Source organism: Xiphophorus hellerii, chromosome 15, assembly GCF_003331165.1.
Source record: "Xiphophorus hellerii strain 12219 chromosome 15, Xiphophorus_hellerii-4.1, whole genome shotgun sequence".
NCBI classification, from domain to species: Eukaryota; Metazoa; Chordata; class Actinopteri; order Cyprinodontiformes; family Poeciliidae; genus Xiphophorus; species Xiphophorus hellerii.
Window position 1 is genome coordinate 12,734,983 of NC_045686.1, and position 16,109 is coordinate 12,751,091.

The 16,109-nt window shown below is 39.0% G+C and overlaps 2 protein-coding genes across 2 annotated transcripts; one reads left to right on the top strand and one right to left on the bottom strand.

Annotated features, from left to right (window-relative positions):
- Window positions 1-96: 96 nt before the first annotated feature.
- On the bottom strand, window positions 97-15,635 carry parp1 (poly (ADP-ribose) polymerase 1). The gene is made up of 23 exons (XM_032585922.1): window positions 15,385-15,635; window positions 13,435-13,600; window positions 13,025-13,140; window positions 12,710-12,924; window positions 8,115-8,205; window positions 7,897-8,013; window positions 6,925-7,101; window positions 6,664-6,826; window positions 5,748-5,888; window positions 5,422-5,661; window positions 5,277-5,342; window positions 5,062-5,194; window positions 4,749-4,944; window positions 4,537-4,665; window positions 4,265-4,348; window positions 3,003-3,125; window positions 2,772-2,900; window positions 2,599-2,697; window positions 2,334-2,486; window positions 2,119-2,246; window positions 1,971-2,032; window positions 1,342-1,456; window positions 97-919 (listed from the first exon to the last, which is right to left on the bottom strand). Exons 1-23 carry the CDS (start codon window positions 15,505-15,507, stop codon window positions 838-840), a joined length of 3,048 nt encoding a protein of 1,015 aa, XP_032441813.1. The 5' UTR covers window positions 15,508-15,635; the 3' UTR covers window positions 97-837.
- adorb1a (adenosine receptor B1a) lies at window positions 8,215-11,594 on the top strand. Its single transcript, XM_032585923.1, has one exon. The coding sequence runs from the start codon at window positions 10,314-10,316 to the stop codon at window positions 11,406-11,408; it is 1,095 nt and encodes a 364-aa protein (XP_032441814.1). The 5' UTR covers window positions 8,215-10,313; the 3' UTR covers window positions 11,409-11,594.
- Window positions 15,636-16,109: the final 474 nt, after the last annotated feature.

Here is a 16,109-nt window from a genome sequence, read left to right on the forward strand (position 1 = left end):
CTGCAGAGTTATATGCTAGCTTGTGGTAATCATAAAATTACAATCTAATTTGCGGTTTCAATATAGCAACACAAGAAAAGGTTAAAGGAACATGAACAGGTTGGCAAGGAACTTTAATAAGGTATGCAGGAAAAACAAACCAGTTTGTGTGAGGTTGATTATGCAAAACAGGAATTAAACTTAAATATCTGGATATAATTACCACGTGGTTTAAAGTCAACCAAGTCCTGGATCATCACATGATCTACGAGAACTTGTAGAAGAATGGAAATTGTTTTTGCGATCAGGAAAAGAAACTAAAGTGACAAATATTTTAGGATGCAGCTTGTTTTATTGCTATGGAGGTAAGCAAGAAAAGTGGAACCTTTAAAGGGGGAAAACAGCATGATAGAAAGAACAAACCAAATATGTACATATCAAACGTTAAAACTGGCAGTCTACAAAATGCAAGAGTCTAGTTCAGAAAAAAAACCCTAACCACAGGTATGCATGTGTGTAGCGTGCATGAACACAGCTCAAAACGGCTTTTACACAGGTGTTATTTATTAAGTAGAGTTTAATGTTCAGGATCAAATACGATCAACTCCTGATGAACATGGTTTATCACTAGTCCTTTTCCTGCACCGCCGTGTGCACTACACATGAACTAACTGTTGATGCCCAGCGCTACAAGCTACAGAACCCGATGAAAATAAAGTAAAATGACTTCACATGGATTAGGGCATAGTATAGCTTCACTCCTCTATATGCAATCTGCTGCAGAAAATGAAGCCAATGCATGTAGCCGCAACAGTGGTCTTTTTTTTCTTTCCTTGAAGGGTCCAGACAAGATCCTTTTCACCACAGAGATGTCTGGTAGTTAAACCTGATCTTCAGGAGATACTTCAAGTTTATCTGAGCCACATCATATACAATGTACCTGGAGGAGCAGTGGTTAAGGAAAACAAGGTGGACAATACAGTCCAGTGTATTTTATCATATCCGATATATCTGTCATGTTAAAAATAGAATATTGAATAAATTACGATGTAGAATTATTTCTGGCTTTTTCTATTAGCCCTGACCACAACCCCACTCACCCCTCCGCTCATTCCCACACTCGGCCGTCTTTTGACTCCACCCAGTTTGCAGGAATTTTTCAAACTTTGCCATGTGAGGGTTTATTTTTTTCGGAGGGGGCTTAGTTGCACTTTAATGATGACATTGCTCTTTTTGTGTTCAGAAGCTGAAAAAAAAGAATCATAGTGACAGGATAAAGGCACCTGGCAAAACAAGAAAACTAAAGGGTTATTTCTCAGAATGATTTTTACGTTCACAGGTAGAGAGATAAATAAAGGATACTCGTTGTACAGTAGACTTGTGTCATCAATGTTAGTATTGACTCCTTTTCCCAGAGGCACTTGCACCCCGTTCAAAGTGGTAGAAGCATTTGGATCAGGAGCGGTTCTACCCAAACCTGGAAATATAGAAAGACAAAGTAAAAAAAATTAAAAACACAAATGAAACAAAAAATGTAATCTCCAACACAACCTAAATATAGAACCTTTATAATATTTACAGTACTCTCCGCAAGAATTGACACCCTTAGTAACGATGTGCAAAACATAAACTAATATTCGAACAGAGCAGCACAACCTCACTAAAAATTTCTGAAAAGTCACATTCTTAATTTAAAAACATTGATTCAATGGAGGAAAAAATATCAATAAATAATTGGTTTTAAGAAAACCACCAGTGATATAATTTGTGGAATGCCGAACAACTATATTAAAGCATAAGAGAAGAAGATTTCCAGTCTGCTTTGAGAAGTATGCTAAAATCTAATTTCATTAACAAAAAAATATATGATATGACACAGTGGCCCATTTCTATTATCCACTCTTCTAAACGTATTTTTATTAGGGGTGCACAAAAAGTGTGCATCACATGATCCATCTAATATTTGATGAAGCAATAGTGAAGGTTCTTACCTTTAACACTGTGCTTTCCCTTTGGTAATTTTGTAATGTGAGAGGCTTTCTTCAGTTCATGCCTGTGTTTGTGACACAAAGGATTGTGTTCATTTATACAAACATCAGCTGTTCTTAAACTAAATATATACATAAAATTGCCACTCACATGTTGCCTAGAGCGACCTCTGCCAGCAGAATGAGTCCCACAGGGTCTGACTGAGAGGTGTGACAGTAGTTTGCACTCTTGGACACCATGTCAGCAAAGTACACACCTTTGCCGAACATGTAACCAGTCTGAAATGTTCAAGTGGAAAGTATTAGTATATGAAAACAACAAAGCGCTGCGACAAAGAACACCTTCTTTGCATACTGGACACTCACAACTGGGGCCTCTGGAGGTGCAATGCGAAGACCCTGAGACATAATACCAGCATAGTTTGTGGCGCGAGAGCCGTGCCACAGTAGCTGTCGATTGTGTAGCTCCTCGAATGGACGGTAGCGTTGGTGCTCTCCTTCTCGTGCAACTTTGAAGATCTTAAGAGGAGATAACATTGTGAGCTTAAATTTATTACATTGAAAGAGATCTACTTGAAGAAACCAAGCTACTTAAGCAGATTTTATAAACAAACGTGTAATAGCGACGTACGTCTTGCACTTCCAGGGTGTAGGTGTTGTGTGTAGCCGCGTGGGTGTTCTTAACGTATTGCATTATGATCTCAGCCTCCTGCGTGGTCTTGTCAACAACCTGTGGATTACCAAGCATGTTACGCACCTTTCTCGGACAACGGAAAATGAATAAGAAAATGTTTCGCCCCTTACCTCGATCTTAGTTTTGAGTTTCTCATAGTTGATGTCAATTGGATCGTGCTCATTGTCCTGAGCTCCTCCTCTCAGCAAGCTGTAGGCGACCTCGATGTCCAGCAGGTTGTCCAACATCTCAACTTTGGCCTGCAGAGTGTGCAATGAGCATTTGCTCCCAAATTCAGAACTGCTCTTATCAAAGAGATGTAAAGAAAAGAAGATTGTTGTGAGTGGGACAAAAAATTTCACCTGAATGTAATCCAGGTTGTTGAGGAGAGGAGGTTTCTTCATGCCGAAGTCATGAGGAATGAGGGTGTAGAAGCGATTGGAGAGATCCAGTATCTGTGCCTCAGGTACGCTGTCTGACACAGCCTTTAATAACAATAACAATGTAATAGTTATTAGTTATTAATAGTTAATAACAATAATAGTAAAAGACACAAAATCTGACAATAAATGAAACAACAGATCAACATTGCCTAATAAGAGTCATACACTTGAAGACTTTTTAAAGGACAGTGCAGAAAGGTTGTAATGTTGCAGCCCATTGCTGCCAGCAGCGATGGGCTCGCTGCTGGCAGCAAATGATACAGGTTTAAGCTTGCATTTAGGTGGATCGTCTACAATGTAATCAAGACTACTTAAGGACGGCTGATATAACTATAATAAGATGCTGACAGTCTGCCAAAGCAGAAGGACTGTGGCATTGTCTACAAGATGGGGCCCTATGATTTCTGCATGGTGAAAAATTCATAGATACAAAAAAACTCAAGTATAAAGAGAAACCCTTGCACAATTGGTTTATGATGACATGTTATCTAATGAATCTGCCTTTTCTTAGAAAAAAAGAAGAAAAAAAACCTTTAACAACTTTTGCAATAACGTTTCGAATGAACCAACAGCGACAGACTATATTGGTCACTGCAGTTTTCTTTCATTGGCTGCACACGATGAACCGAAGCTGCATGCTGTGACCTGAATGATCAGCAAGACATATCAAAACAGGGAGGAAGCAAACTGATCAATCATCAAAAAAACCTACGCAAAATAAAGATGCTGTTTTATTAATGATGTTTTGTAGCCGTCTGTGCTGAAGCGATGACAAATTTAGTGGAAATATTTTAGAATATTAAGTTTATGTGAAACAATTTTTGGCTTCTTCACATTTATGTAGCATATGAATCATGTTACAACCTCTTTTTTCTACACAAAAATATTAATGAACAACTGACATATTTTAATAACATCAGAATACTGTCAAATCATTTCCATTATTCTTATATTTTTTGCTATTTAACAGAGTAAGTTTTAGAGTCAGTTTTATACAAGGCAGATTTTGTGCTCGTCTGTTCTTTGCTCTAAAGCAGACTTCACTAATAAAGTTGCACAACCTGGTGAAAATCTGCTGGAAAATGTGATTATAATTTCAATTTAAAAGAAAAAGTCTTGATATTCTTGCAATATTACCCAGATATAGCAAGAACATCAGATATTTACTGTTTATAACCAACCTGCTGTACTTCAGTCAGAAGAGCGTAGGCACTCTGGATTTGTCTCTTACTCAGCTTGCCAAGTGGCATCTTCTGCAGATCAATCTGTAAACAGGACAAGAACAAAAAGACCTCACTAATTGTAAAACTAAAATAGCATATTAAATTTGCAGTACAGACAAAAAAATAAATAAAAAAGCCTCAGCAATTAATATTTACTACTTAGAACAAAACTGCTGAGAAAAAGGACAAAAAAAAAAATCTAACATCTCACATTTTAAAAGAAGGATTACCTCAAACTCAACCATGGCCTTCTTCATGCTCTCTACATCAAAAATCATCTTGATCAGATCCTGAACTGGTTTGTCCAGCTTAGACTTAGTGCCAGCAGAGGCCGTCAGCCGTCTCACAGCTTCCTCATCCTGAAACGAAAGCATTGCAAAACATAAACCTCAAACTGCACTGGAAGGTTTTGTTTTTAAGGTTTGTGGGTCTGTGATGGTACCTGTCCATAGTCAATCTCCAGAGGGTAGAACTTGTTTGGATATTTAGTGAAGTTGGAGGTACCCCAATCATTTCCAGTCTTTTCCTTATAAACCCCAAGGAAATTATCCAGCGCAGAGTTCTTGTCGTGGAATTTGTCCAACTTGTTGCCTCCGATGGTGGTGCCCACTCTGCCCCAAGACCTGAAAACCCAGTATCTACAAAACACATAGCAGAAGGACACATGGGTTAAAGTGGTCGAAGGGAAATAACAGCCTGAGATGCAGCATAAGAAACTATTGTGTGAATATTACACTACAACAAAGGGATGTTACCTTTTTTGTACATCTTCCTCCAGCAGCTGCAGCTTATAATAAGAGTTTGTTCCTCTGACGATGTCCACAAGACCCAAAGTAGCACTGTACATCTTCCCATTCTGTTCCAGGACATGGGCATTGTTTTCAAGACCTGCAAAAATACCCATTAAAGTTAGGGAAAAATACGACAAAAGACAAAGATTACAATTATAGTCCAGAAATTTTATATCTACCCGAGTCTGGATCCACAGCAGCTCCGCCTTTGACCGTCAGCTTCATCTTCTTGGTCTTACTACCACCTGTATGTTGACAACGTCACTTAATGACCCTCCTTTAGCACTTACACCACTAATAATTACTGCAACTAGCAGCGTTTACCTTCTTCCTCCTTTACCCTGCCGGTGCTCTTAGCAGACAGAGCTCCAGATTTGGAGGTTGCAGCTGGAGCCTGAGGTTCAGCCTTAATTTCTGCACCCCAGGGAGAGATGGCGTGAAGAGACACCAGCTCCTGAAGAGCTTTACCCGATGACTTGATGTCTGTGAGGAAATTCTCTGAGACGACTCGCACGCCTGCGTCTCTCACTTCCTCCATCTTCTTACCCATCTTCTCCACCTCCTCTGAAAAGATGGTTACAAAAAAACAACAATATCCCATTAAAAATGACATTTCCAATCGTCACAGGCCAAGGTAGGTTGTTACTCACTCTTAGAGCTGAGACAGAGAGAGGCCTTATTGGCAGTGCCGGTAATTTTCCCACCAAGTTCCTCCACAGCTGCCTTCAGATCATCTTTGTTTTTAGATAACTTGCCGACAGCCAGCAGCTTCATGCCAGTTAGAGGTTTGTCTATTTAAGAAAAAGTAGAAAACAATTTCCATAACTCACTCTTTGAATCCAAAAAAGAATCCATTTGAACAGGATAAATTTATTTGAAAGAAAAAACAAAATAAATCCTAGCTTCATCACAATACTCTGCAAAAGGAACTGAAGTGGAAATTGAAGGATATGTAGTGTTTAAAACCTCAAAAGCTTGGGATGCATTTGAATGAGTCAAGTCTGTTGTTGTGCCAGAGCTGCAAACCCAGAAGTGAAAATTTGCTCAAGTTCAGACAGAGTGGCCAACGCTTGGCACCAATACTAAATGTGTTTCAGGCCCAGGATTTGAGTAGACCATTCTAACACATGTAACCTTAATCTAAATTAGGGTTGCAAACAATTAATTGTCTTATGATTACTTGTTGATTAATGGTTTATTTGAATAAAATCAGTTCCAATCGATTAACGTCTGCTTAGACCTTTGTTTGTGTTTTAGTTTGGCCGCCCCCCAGAAGAGGGCGCTGTTGGTCATCCTTAAGTGGAGCCAGTCAGTGTGCAAACTTGGCAACTTTGTGTCTGTATTTAGCAACAGTTTCTTTCTCAAAATTGAACACCATGCATCATTTCATTCCACTTCACAGATCGTTTGCGTTCGCCTACATTATAAAAATACTAATTAAACACAAAATATGAGAAGGTTCAAAGAGTTGTGAAAACGTTTCCATGCCACAATAGATGAGAGGACATTAGATATTTAAAATCAGGTGCCCATAGTGTCCTAAAACAAATGTTCAGTTTTCCTGACCTGAAGGTGCTGCTTCCAGCAGTCGCTCACTGGGAGCACTGGAAGCGCTCGCCAGGGTTTCGGCTTTCGCTGGTTTCAGAGTTTGAGCGGGAGCCTCTTTGGGGTAAACCCTGTCCTGCCCCTTGAATTTAAATTTCTTTAGAAAAGGAACTTCGTGGAATTCCTGAAATGACATGTGAAATGGCCAAATAAAATAGAAACAAAAATCCAAAGTAAGTGTGTTTTTCACTTTCCGAATGCTAATAACAAATAGTGACCCACCTTAGGGACGATAAAGTTTTTGCGTGGAGGAGTTTTGGTTTTGAACACACACTTTGTCCAGGCTGAAATGTCGCCAGAACAGTAATACAAATCTCCTTTAAACACCAGCTGGCCCTTGCACTCCTTACAGGATTCCAGAGCACCGAAGGCCATGCCATCAGCCAGGCTGTCCAGCACCTGGGTGGAGACAACATTCTCTTCAGACTCTAGGAAACCCCAAAACACTGACATTTACTTAAAAAATGTCTATTTCTAACAATTTCAACTGTTTTGAAAACACATGCATTAAATCTGGGCTTCATTGTACAAACTGCAGAAATTTAAACATGTGCAAGAAACCCTGAAATAAATTCAAATTTTTCAAAACAACCTTTTACCTCTTTAAAATTCTACACTTTTAATTTCATACCAACTCCTAGATTTTTCATGCATTTTTTTAAAAACAACATTTTACAAATTTGAGAACAAAATAATTACCTTTGTTTTCATTACCTTATTAAAAGCTGCTTCAAAGTTGTTTTTTAAAAATCAACTTTCAGCACCAACTAAAGCCTGTTATACGTTGACTTATAAAATCGGAACTGAATTATGTTACACTAAATACAAACTCTTTAAAGCTGAGATTGTGAATCTCAGATTAACTCATTTTTTGAGCAAAAGTAATTAAAAAATTAATTAAATTAAAAATGAAAGTGTCAATGCAAACACCAAGATTCTGGTGTAAGAATGTTTAAAGGCCAAAAATAATCATGAATAATCATCTAATATTTGAATGAACGTGCATTTATGCCAGTAATTCTTGAAAAACAAACCTAAAACATGTTATGTCAAATGAAAGATACAGTAGACCTAAATAAAAATTTGATTAAAGATTAATATATTTTACGAATCTTATGCACATTTATCATCTGTACACAAAATGTGTGGTTTTACCCACAGAACAGGATTTTTAAAAAATTTTTATTCTCTTACGTTGGACTCTCCGGAGGGAACATCCTGGCCGTTTGCAATCAGCAGCTCCTTCATGTCGTTGACTGAGCAATGTTTCTTCAGCTTGTCTTTAATACCCCAAATCAGCTGGCTTTGATTCTGTTTACATATGCAGACATGATGTGCATTACAAAAACCAGTTTATCAAGGCCAAAGATCTCTAAACATGACTTTATGTATAAAGAAGCAAACAAAAGTACCTTCAATTGCTCTTCAAGCTTCTTCTTCTCCTCATCTTCCTCTTTCTTCTGCTTCTTTGATGCTCCATCCACCTCATCCGCTTTACGCTTCCTGTGGAAACAAACCCAACTTTAGTCACAAACTTTGGCGGATTTTCAGAGCTCAGAAAGGACGAAGGAAAAGGTCAGAAAACATCATCATCAACTTGATAAATGAGGCGCAGTGGGACAGAGCACAACAACAAAGGTGAGAACCAAACAAGCTTGAATCTGACACCTTTATTCATTAAAACTAATTCATTAGGGCCCCATCGGTTAACGGACATGCATCCAAACGCAAGCTGGTGCACGTCTCCACCATCCCTGGCGTCGCTGATGATGTCCGGACAGGAAAAATCACCGTCCCAGAGAGACCATTAACGCAGCGTTAATGACCGCCCGTCAGGAGCGTCCTCACTCTGATTTATTTCCACTTTAGGAAAAAACAAGACAAAAAACCTCCCTGATCGGACAACAGATGACTGGAGGAGTAAAGAAAGAAGCTATTTAAATCTGAATCTTGCAGATCTGTTCATACAGAAGATGGCTGTTGTCTAGGTGACACAAATGATGCTCCAACAATCCTAAACGACACATTATGAACCGGTGAGTAACCATACAGCTGTAATGCCTCATATTATTAAACATGATTACACTTGAATGTAATGACAAGAGTTTTACAAGGATACAAACCAGAAAAAGCTGAGATTCCAGTTATTTAATTGGCCACTATTGCATTTTAGGTTTGTTTTCTTGGTGTTTTCATGTTTTATCTTTTCTTTGGTCCAATTTATCTGATTTGTTTTCCCCTTCAAGTCCTCCAAACCTTTCAGTTCTTCTGAGTCTATTGGTTCCTCAAGTTGAGAAGTTAAGTTCAAGGTGAGGAGTTTTTAAATTACAACTGACTGAATTTTTAAAAGCAAATTCACTTTAACTTCAGTCTTATTTTTAATGTATGTTTTGTTTTATATGATTGATGTTTGTTCCCTTTTTGTTTTTCTCATTTATTTAATCGTTTTTATCTTTTTATTCCTACTTGATATTTTAAATTCCACCATCTTTATTCCACCATAAAGATAAGAGAAGTTAAGTTCCCTTATCTTTGACGATAAATTTTATATATACATTTAGAATGTTTATCTGATGCTTCCACATTAAATTTCAGTTCTGCATTTTATGTAACTTTTTTAAAAATAGTTTTCAAATAATTAATATTGTTACAATGACTGAGATGAGAAGGAAATAATGTTTTTGATAGAAACGGTTTTAAATGTATCGGAAAATTAATTGCAAGATTGCAATTAATTGCAAGATTATTCCAATTTTTGGATCCAACCAAATGTCCCCTAGTGTTAGTACAGCATATGAAATTGTCTGATTTACGTCAAACTCAAAAAGTAAAAAGTGAAAAGAATTTTGTTTTACAATACTTTGCAAAAGTATTTCCACATTTTTGTCATGTTACTACCACAAACTTTTCTGTATTTTAATCAGGATTTTTTGAGAGACCATCACAAAGTAGTAAATAACCGTGAAGCAAAAGAAAAATGCTAAAATATTTGAACACTTTTTGCATATAAAATCTGAAAAATGTGGCATACATTTGTATTTCGTTACTTTAACTTTTAAACCCCAAAGTAGTTCCAGAGCAACAAATCAATGTCAGAGGTCATAAATCATCAGTAGGTTTTCTAGTTTGATATTAAACACCCAAACCCAGTAGATAGACTGGTTAAGTTCTGGGATGGTTTTCTTCAGCTGAGGCAGAAAAGCTGGATGATGGGAGGTGGATGGAGCTACAGGAAATTAAGAATAGTTTTGCAAATTTGATCTCCATCCAACCTGATTAAAGTTCAACTGTTGTATAAAAAAAATATGGACAAAAACTTCAGTGTCTTACTGTAAAAAGCTGGTGAAAGCGTTAGCGTAGGCTAAATGCCTTACAGCTGCAACTGAAACGAAATGTGATACTACAAAGTATCGACTCAGAGAATGAATAAAAATAGACACCATATTTTGCAGATTAGTTGTAAAAACAATCAGGTATTCTTTCCTTCTGCTTCACACTCATGGCCTTCTAATCTTTGTTATGACAATACTTTTATAAGACACAGCTTATTTGTTAATTTCAAAAATAAAATCTGACTTTGATTGACTGGTCTAATTTGTCTTTTTAGGAGAATGATGGAGAACCCGACAGCTCCTTTGTTCCTCCACAATCTCAAACAAAGCACCAACTCATCTCATGGAGATCCACCAAACGTCTCATTGTTTTCCGTTTCCCCGTCTCCATCCCGTCCACCTGCTGATGTTGTCATTTCCCCCAATGTGCCGTACATGACGGCTGAGCTCATCATCGCCCTTTTGTCTACTCTTGGTAATTTGCTGGTCTGCGCCGCAGTGGGTCTCAACCGCAGGTTACGCACCGTCACCAACTACTTCCTAGTGTCGCTCGCAGTCGCAGACATCTGTGTGGGCATCATCGCCATCCCCTGTGCCATCCTGACAGACACCGGCTTACCACGTTACAACCTCTATCTGTGCCTCCTCATGCTCAGTGTTTTGATCATGTTCACGCAGAGCTCCATCTTCAGCCTCCTGGCAGTGGCTGTGGAGCGCTACGTCGCCATCTTCATGCCCTTCCGCTACCGTGTCCTGATGACGCCTCGCAACGCCATCCTGGTGATTCTCGCCACATGGTTGCTGGCCTTCCTCATCGGGCTTGTGCCTCTCATGGGCTGGCACAAGACGCCGCCCGATTCCGGCCACTGCTTCTTTGTGCTGGTGGTGGACATGACCTATATGGTCTATTTCAACTTCTTCGCCTGCGTGCTGGCGCCCCTCGTCATCATGTTCCTCATCTACGCTCAGATCTTCGTCACGGTCAAACAGCAAGTGCGACGGATCGGACCGGAGCAGCGGAGCCGTGCTGAGGGCCAGAGCCGAGCGGCGGCCAGCATGCGGCGGGAGATGAAGATGGCCACGTCTCTCTTCCTGGTTCTTTTTCTCTTCACCGTCTGCTGGATCCCTCTTCACATCATCAACTGCTTCCTGCTGCTCTGTCCGCGCTGCCCCGTGCCGTTCGAACTGCTGCTCGCCGCCATCATCCTGTCGCACGCCAACTCTGCCGTCAACCCGTTCCTGTACGCGTACACCATGACGGCTTTCAGAGACACTTTCAAGGCTATTTTCTTGTGCTGCAGGACGTTGCGAGACCGAGAGGAGTCGAACCAGCACAACAGAGGAGAAGAAAGAAACACCAGGTCGAACCAGTGATCCACAACAACACTGTAAATATTACTGTCCATTTTTCCAAGTAAAAATTCCAAATAGTAAAGAATTTTCTCCTGGTCCTGGGAGGAGAAATCTGCCCTAAAGTTTAGATCAGAACCAAAAAATAAAAAATCAAACCTGACCGAGTCCAATGCTTATGGACTCCGTCCGGTTTGATTTTTTTTTTTTTGCCTGATCCAACCAGACTAATTTTAATTGAAGGCCCACGTCTGAAGTAAACCTGACATATTATAAGACTTTACGACACATTTTTACAAGTCAGCTTTGCTTTACCGTTACTCTGCGATATTTTGAGCTGTCTGAAAAATTCCAACAGTTTTCTAAAGGGGATGTTGCGCTTTTCAGCCAATATCGGGTTATTACGGTAATTTCACTCCTGCTGTTGCAGGAAAACTTCTCACAGGCTTCCTTCCCCACAAACCCAGTGAAAACAGTGGAGGAAAGAAAAGTTCTGAGTGTTTTTAGAGAGCAGAATGCTATGTATTCTGTACATACAGAAGAATGTACAGAAGAATTCTGTACATTTGAGAGACCATCACAAAGTAGTAAATAACCGTGAAGCAAAAGAAAAATGCTAAAATATTTTAACACTTTTTGCATATAAAAGTGTTAAAATATTTTTTTAATATTTTAACAGTACATGATCTACATGTACTGTTGATCTACAGTACATGTAGATCAACTTGAAGATCTACATCTTCAAGTTGAAGATGTAGATCTTCAAGTTGATCTACATGTACTGTAGTCATGTTAAATGTGCCACTTCAGACAGAGTTTGGAATGTGCTTTTTAACCAGACGTGTTCCACAGCATCCTGCTCATAACTCTTCAACGTGCCGTCAGCTCCGGTCAGCTGCATGTAGTTCAGTGTCCATGTCAGAGATGTTACCTCCGCGATGCACTCTGTGCGGACAGTTGAAAGTGTCCGTGCATCTGCACCAAGTATAGTCAGGGGTGTGAATTAGTAATCTGTCAAAATGACGGACAGGCTTCAGATTTTTCCGTCGCTTTAAAAAAATACCGGTCAAATACGGAATATATTCCGCTACCACAACTCCTGCTTTTAATGTATTTCTAATACAGTATGAATAAAAGGATGCTTAAATGAAAAATCTGCAGAACGTGCCAATTTTTCATCTGAATAACTGATAGAAAATCAGTTCTTAAAGTAATTTATAGTTGCAGCTCTATTCTCCATATTTATTCTCCAGGCCTGGAAAGTACTTTAATCCCAGGCTTACCCAGACTGTTTAGGAACCTGTTAGTTCTGTTTTTCCTCTCACCCTTCAGATTTAACAGCAGGCAGCCTCTTCTTCAGCTCCTCCTGGTCTTCTGCACGCAGCGCGTTGAATCCCTTCAGCTGGGCGGCGTTGCATTCGGGCCTAAACACCAGCTCCTCCCTGCGGGACACGAAGCACGCCGTGTGGTACCAGCGGTCGATCAGGCCCAGCTGAGGCTTCTCCGGGTCCACCGTCTTCTTGGACACACGAATCTGGTCCTGAACGAGAGTCCAGAAGACACCAGACGTGTGAGAAAAAAAATCTCTGCGAAGCAACTAGATTTAGTTACTGTGCAATGGGCGCAAGATTGGTGCAAACCTTTTCTATTTTCTGCTCGCAGCCTTTGCATGTGCTGCGGTTCGACTTGGCATATTCCACCGCAAAATCATTCAGAGTCTTTTCTCCTTTAGCTGCACTCTTCTGGCTACCTTTTCCTGCAAAAATGTCAAAAATTAATTAACTTAATCCAGCAATATCTTTACAACAATAAATGGAAAAAGCCAATTATCATAAACAAATCAGCAGATGTTTGTCTTTCCACTTTGATCACACTGTGATCACAACCCCCCCCCCAAAAAAAAACACACTGTTGACTTAACAAGACCTTTTACGAGCCATATAAACCAGACAGCTTAATTAGGTTCGCTTAGAACCTAATTAAAGATTAGAAGTAGATTAGAAGCTTAGAAGTACGGACGACCCATCGTCTTCAGGAACCGAGCACTGACCTATTCCGACAGCTCCGCCGCTCTCGATGGCCTTTTTCACCTTCTCCTGGTCCTCCCAGCGCAGATCGGAAAATCCGGCGATGTCGGCCGTGGACTGAGCCGCCGCTCGCAGCCAGAAGCAGGAGAAGTGGTGCCAGTGGGGGACCTTCCCGTCAAACATGGGCGACTGCAGGACGAACGTCACAAAGCGTCCACAGAAGGTTTACAACGAAGCAACAGCAAACAATAGGTATGGGGGGTGTGTCACATGATCGTGTGAACGTTTCAGCGAGGACATGTAATCACAATCACTTGAAGTTTTTGCTCCCCTAAAAGATTTAAATGGTCCTTATTGTATTATTTGAATACTAGAAAGGTTGAATAAATAAAACGTAGTCATATTTTGAATGTAGGACTGAAATAATTACAGCTGAATTATTTACTGTGCATCTGCACCAAGTTAAAAATATTTTGAAAACTATAATAAATCTAAAATCTTTCTTCTAACAGCTTCCTGTTAACGCTTTAATGGCTGGACTTCATAGGAATTTATTCTGTCAATAATAACTTGATTTACCAAATGTAATGAATATTTTTTTTATTATTATGTTTTTATCTACATCTTGTACAGAAAGAAGGGAAGTGTTTGTGTTTATTTATACATATATTTGAAATTAATAAACATATTATACAAGTTTTTTTGCTGACATGTCAATTGGGAAAAAACTGTTTTAAATTTGTCTCATTTTTGAAACATTTCAAATAAGATGTTGGTGCAAAAAGTAATTATTTAGACAAAATTGTAACAAAATAATTTCAGTTTTTTTTGTATCTTAATTTAATGTAATACAACTGGAGGATTATATTTTTTGATATGTGTATGAATTTAAATAAATCTAAAATAATTCCAACTACTTTCTCCCATGTTAGTATTTTAGTTCACTGAGATTTTGACAAAATATTTTATTTCTGCCTGATGTATCAGTTATTTTTAAATGAGTTATGTTTTTTATTTACACTGAAAAAGGAAGAAACTTTGATTAAACCCCAAATTTGCACACACAAGCTTGCAAGGTGCACCAGTAGTTTTAGTAAATCAAAACAGAAGGCGACTAATTTGCTTAGAAATGAAAAAAACAAGAATATCTAAGGAGATTCAAATATTTTTAGCTTTTCGAATAAGAAGTGATCATCTTCGGTTACACTGTCAAAGATGTAAATAAATCAATCAAATGAAAAAAAAGTAAACATTTCTAGTCAGAAATGGCTACGCTTTTTTTTTTATCTCATTGATCCTGCAAAGTCAGAGGATGAGGAGGAAAAAAAAAAAAAAAAACATTTTATGAATTTTTTGATTAGTGCTCATTCATTAACATTGTCGGCGTCCATTAGGTGATAAAACTGATGGAACTGCTGACTTTTGCTGAAAGCACTGACTCACTAATTAAACCTGAACTAAATAATTACCCTTTAGAGTTAAAAAAAAAAAAAAAGGAGAATGATTGCAAAGCAGGAGCTGCTCCAGGGGCCCATGAATCAGGAGGCTGACTTTAAGAAGCCTCATAAGCAGGTTTTATACTCTTAAAATAATTATTTCTCCAAGGGGAGGCGCAGCAGTGTGCACTGTCTGGAGGAGCTGTAGATTCAGTCTAAACTTTATTATTATGTGCCTATTTACTGATATATATACCTTTTGAATCGTCCAGGGAAGTACAAGACAACAAATGTAAAGACAATCTGAGCGGTTCTTTGTGAGCAACAACTTAGCACACAATGTCAGCCATTTAAATGCTAACTAGGGCCTCACTGAGCTGAACAGAAACCACTTTTTCCATCAGCATTTTCCTGCTTTCTAACTAGTTCACAATGACTCCATGTGTTCACAATAAGCCACATCAGTTATAAGCCAGTATGCATTTAGTTAGTTGATTTATTCTCGGATAAATCAACAGCAGATCTGAACCATCTCACCTGAACCATGATGGCCATCCTCAGCGAGTCTTTAGCGATGCTATCTTTGCATTTCTTGCAAGAGGCGCGGCCGCTTTTAGCGTACTCCGCCTTGTACAGCTTCTCCTCCTGGTTGTCCGCCATAGCTGTGTGTGGTGATGAAGCAAAACAAAGAGAAGAGACTGTGAAAGCAACTTTCTCCTGGCCGGCGACACAACAATCACAGGCAGAGGAGTCAGCTAAGCCCGCGTGCCTCCACAGAGAGGAAACTGCACGAAGAGCACTCACTCTGAACAGATTTTCAAAAACTTTTTTAAAGTAATAAAGATTACATTATTATTATTATTATTATTATTATTATTATTATTATTATTATTATTATTATTATTATTATTATTATTATTAAGCAAATATAAGTGTCTGAGCTTTGTCTGAGGAATGCTAACACATAGATATGATTACATTTCCAACATCCCGTTGCAGCTTTCACTGCATGTTTAGGGTTATTGTCCTTCACCGCAGCATTAAGCCTTTTGCCGTCCATCTCAGGGTTCATTTAGCCTTTCTCTGATGTCTCTGTGGTAATCTTCCCACCAGTTTTGGCCGGCTTCCCCATTCCCATTGAAGTTGCCACCACTGTGTTTCATCATGAGTTCAGGGCACAAAAGCTTTTCACTGAGAGACTCAAATTAAGCAATAACTTGTAATGTCACAAGCTGCAAACAGGAATTTTTGTCCCTTCCCCC